Source organism: Capsicum annuum, chromosome 7 (genome assembly GCF_002878395.1).
Source record: "Capsicum annuum cultivar UCD-10X-F1 chromosome 7, UCD10Xv1.1, whole genome shotgun sequence".
NCBI lineage: Eukaryota > Viridiplantae > Streptophyta > Magnoliopsida > Solanales > Solanaceae > Capsicum > Capsicum annuum.
The window spans coordinates 135074487-135078281 of NC_061117.1; the positions used below are offsets into that span (position 1 = coordinate 135074487).

Sequence of the window (3795 nt, forward strand, 5' to 3'; positions counted from 1 at the left end):
TCTTGTTCTTCATCTTTTTATCTTGATACTCTCTTTGTTAGTTTGTGGTGGCTGTTTTGGTGTCAAATACACCATTGTTATCTCGTATTATTGTTGTTGTAGTGAATCCGAGAGTGGTCTCCAAAAAGGTCCTCGGATCCTTAAGATTAATGGACTGATTTGGAGTGTGTTTTTGTGCTTCCGTTGTCTTTTTCGTATCACCTTAAGATTTGAAAGTGATCTTCTCAATTTCATGGTATTTGACATGGTGTATATATGATGAGAGGGAGTTTCTTGCTATAACTACATTCTTGCTTTAAAAAGGGAAAGAATTGGATGTGATTGATTAAATTAACATGACCACCACATGTTTTGAATCTTGCAAAAAGATAATAAATGCCTAAGTTTTCTTGAGATTTCAAAGTTTATGAAATTTTGGGTGGTCTTGTGCATGTTTTGAATATGATGGGTTGTGAATTTGATATGATATTGACTTGCAAGTCAGGGTATGACTATAACCGGTGATGACATGCCCTTAATAGAAAAAGTATGGATTGTTTTGAAAGCGTGAAACATGATTTTGAATAATTAAAAATTTGGGCTTAAGAGAGCTAATTGGTTACCCGAAAAAGGTGTTTGAGTGTAAGGGCTCATTGTTGGAAATCGTAGTTGCCGATACGGGTATTATCTCAAAAGGGGGATAATGTGGACGTTATGTAAAGGTGATGCCACGATATACTTATAAGGGGGTATACCATCTTATTAAAAACTTTAATTCTTGCGAAACACTTAGATTGGAGGCTTGGCCGCCGAGTCAATGACGAATTTCATATAGCCCATGAAAGATTGTAGGGTGTACTGATTAGCTCAGAAGAATAACAAAGAGTGAGTCAAGGTATTCAGGAACTGCTTTGAAATTATTAAATATGCCCATGTATTCTTATTTATATAATGTTCACTGTTATTACGATATGCTCTTATCTATTTTGCATAAAAACATGTTATTTTGAGTTGTTTCACATACCAGTACATTTGTATTGACTCCTTATATTTCAGGATTCTGAGACACAGTCTTGGGATCCCGTTAAGCACTAAATTGACTTGTCAGAAGTTGTAGTTGGTGAGCCTTCTCTATTCCGGAAGGCCTGATTTTCAGATTTTATTATTTCTTTCTTCTTTATGGTCTGCTGGGGCCTTGTCCCAGTTTTGTCTCAGACGTATGATGGTTATTGTAATGTTAGAGATTTCGCAGACGGTTGTCACGTGTGTAGAATATTCAGAATTTTCCTTTTAAATTGTTCAAGTTTATGAGATTGACCATGGTTCCGTCATGTATTGTTTTCCATAAATTTTCTTATACTATATGAATATTGTGCATGATTACTAGATTTAGAAGAGTGCGCGGGTCTTCAGGGTTCGGGATGCTCGTTACGGCCAGGGCCCCGGTTCGGATCGTCACAGAATCTGTTGTATTTATAAAATTACGAATTCAGACTTACTATTTGTTGCAATTTAATAGTTTTTCTTACACATAAATTTATACTTTCGTTGAAAGTATTGAGTTCGGATGAATTCAACGTCGTAATTACTATATGTGTTTATATTGTATGGTATAAAGAACTTGACATCTATAATTGAAGACATTATTGAGCAACAAAATCACATGAAAAATACTCAATGAATAACGTTGCAATGAGTTCAACTTTTAAGATTATTAGCATTGGACGTGTTGTGTTTTAAAATTATGAGACTTAATATTTATTGCAAGTTTTGTAGTTTTCTCACGCATAAATTTATGCTTTTATTAAAAGTACATGAGTTCATATGAATTCATTGTTGCAACGTTATGATTATTATATGTGTTTATTTTGTATGGTGAAAAGATTTATTTTTTTCACTATAAATTATGTTAACTTGCAATAACAAGTAATTCTACACATATATAATAACCCGTAACATTCATCAAGTGCCAACAAACAGGCCTTGCTCTTTCACGTCACTGCTTACGTGACGTTGTCCCTGCTTTTAAAATTGAAATCCAATTTGATACAATTCGGTTGTCAACGGGAGAAATAATAAAATTAAATTAAACTAAACTAAATAGAGGGAGAATCAGCCTCAGTTTCTTGGAAAGGCACATGGATAGTTGACGCTCTAGGACATACGTCTATATTTTGGGGACTCGAAAGGGAAAATAAATAATCTGCTGCCATCAATCGTATGGGCTAAGGAGGTTGTCGAATTCATTGGTGAAAATTAAATGGCAGAGCAAATCAATTCAGCAGCCGGCGATACCACAGGTTCCGGAGCGAAACGTTGGTCATTTTGGCCCTCTATTCTTCGTTGGATACCTACATCTACTGACCGCATCATAGCTTCCGAAAAGCGCCTTCTTTCTCTTGTTAGGACTCCTTATACTCAAGAACAGGTCAACATTGGGACTGGTCCACCAGGTTCAAAAGTAAGATGGTTTCGATCGGTGAGCAATGAACCGAGATCTATCAATACTGTTACTTTTGACAGCAAAGAGGGTTCTCCTACTCTTGTTATGGTCCATGGATATGGTGCCTCTCAAGGTTTCTTCTTTCTGAATTTTGATGCCCTTGCAAAACATTTCAAAGTAATTGCTATTGATCAGCTTGGCTGGGGTGGATCAAGCAGGCCCGACTTCACATGCAGAAGTACTGAAGAGACTGAGGATTGGTTTATCGATTCCCTTGAGGAGTGGCGCAAAGCCAAAAATCTTAGCAGCTTTATTTTGCTTGGGCATTCTTTTGGAGGATATGTCGCTGCAAAATATGCTCTCAAGCATCCCGAGCATGTTCAGCAGTTGATTCTGGTAGGACCAGCTGGATTTTCATCTGAGACTGAACATATGTCCGAGCGGATGACCCAGTTCAGAGCAACTTGGAAGGGAGCTGTCTTGAATCAGCTGTGGGAGTCTAATTTTACCCCAATGAAACTTATCAGAGGCTTAGGCCCATGGGGTCCAAACCTTGTCCGTAGATACACAAATGCTAGATTTACTGATTTGACTGAGGAGTCGTCTGGACTACTCTCAGATTATATATATCACACTTTGGCAGCAAAACCTAGTGGGGAGCTATGCTTAAAATATATATTTTCCTTTGGAGCTTTTGCCAAGAGTCCTCTTTTATACAGAGCACCAGATTGGAAGGTGCCAACAGCTTTCATATATGGACACCAAGATTGGATGAATTATCGAGGAGCGCAACAAGCAAGAAAGAATATGAAGGTTCCATGTGAAATCATTAGGGTCCCTCAGGCTGGTCACTTTGTATTTATGGAGAACACATCGGCATTCCATTCTGCTGTACTCTATGCTTGCCGTAGATTTATCTCACCACAGAAGGACAGTGACTCACTCCCTGAAGGCTTGGTATCAGTCTGAAGGAGATACATTACCGTGATGTTTTCCTTGTATGTGATATAGGTAGATAAGTGTACTATAGATAGCATTGATTTAATGTTCTCTCAAATGTGTTTACTGGTCTGAACGACGTATCCTTACAATTTCTCAGACATAAAATCAATATTGAGGAAGTCATGAATGGGCAGCATTCTGTTCGACTGGCCATTCACTCCTTGTAGGAAGTCAATGCTAAGATAGCTCAATGATCTATGTATGAAATTACATTTCTGTTCTTATTCTTGCTATATATATGAATGTGAGTGAAGCACACAGGAGACGGTTGTCATGTGTGCTTCCTCATAGGGCTATTTCAGTCATTTCCATGCTTCAGAACAGAGATATTATTGTTGGGTAAAAGATAGCAGCTTGGTATGTATTTTCTA

General features: G+C 37.6%; 1 protein-coding gene across 1 annotated transcript; it reads left to right on the forward strand.

The window, feature by feature from the left end:
• The first annotated feature begins 2003 nt into the window (after positions 1-2003).
• On the forward strand, positions 2004-3729 carry LOC107843596 (probable 1-acylglycerol-3-phosphate O-acyltransferase). Its single transcript, XM_016687922.2, has one exon. The coding sequence runs from the start codon at positions 2240-2242 to the stop codon at positions 3389-3391; it is 1152 nt and encodes a 383-aa protein (XP_016543408.2). The 5' UTR covers positions 2004-2239; the 3' UTR covers positions 3392-3729.
• Positions 3730-3795: the final 66 nt, after the last annotated feature.

Coding starts and splice junctions, on each gene's coding strand:
- LOC107843596 (XM_016687922.2), top strand. CDS start 2,240: ATGGCAGAGCAAATCAATTCAGCAGCCGGCGATACCACAGGTTCCGGA.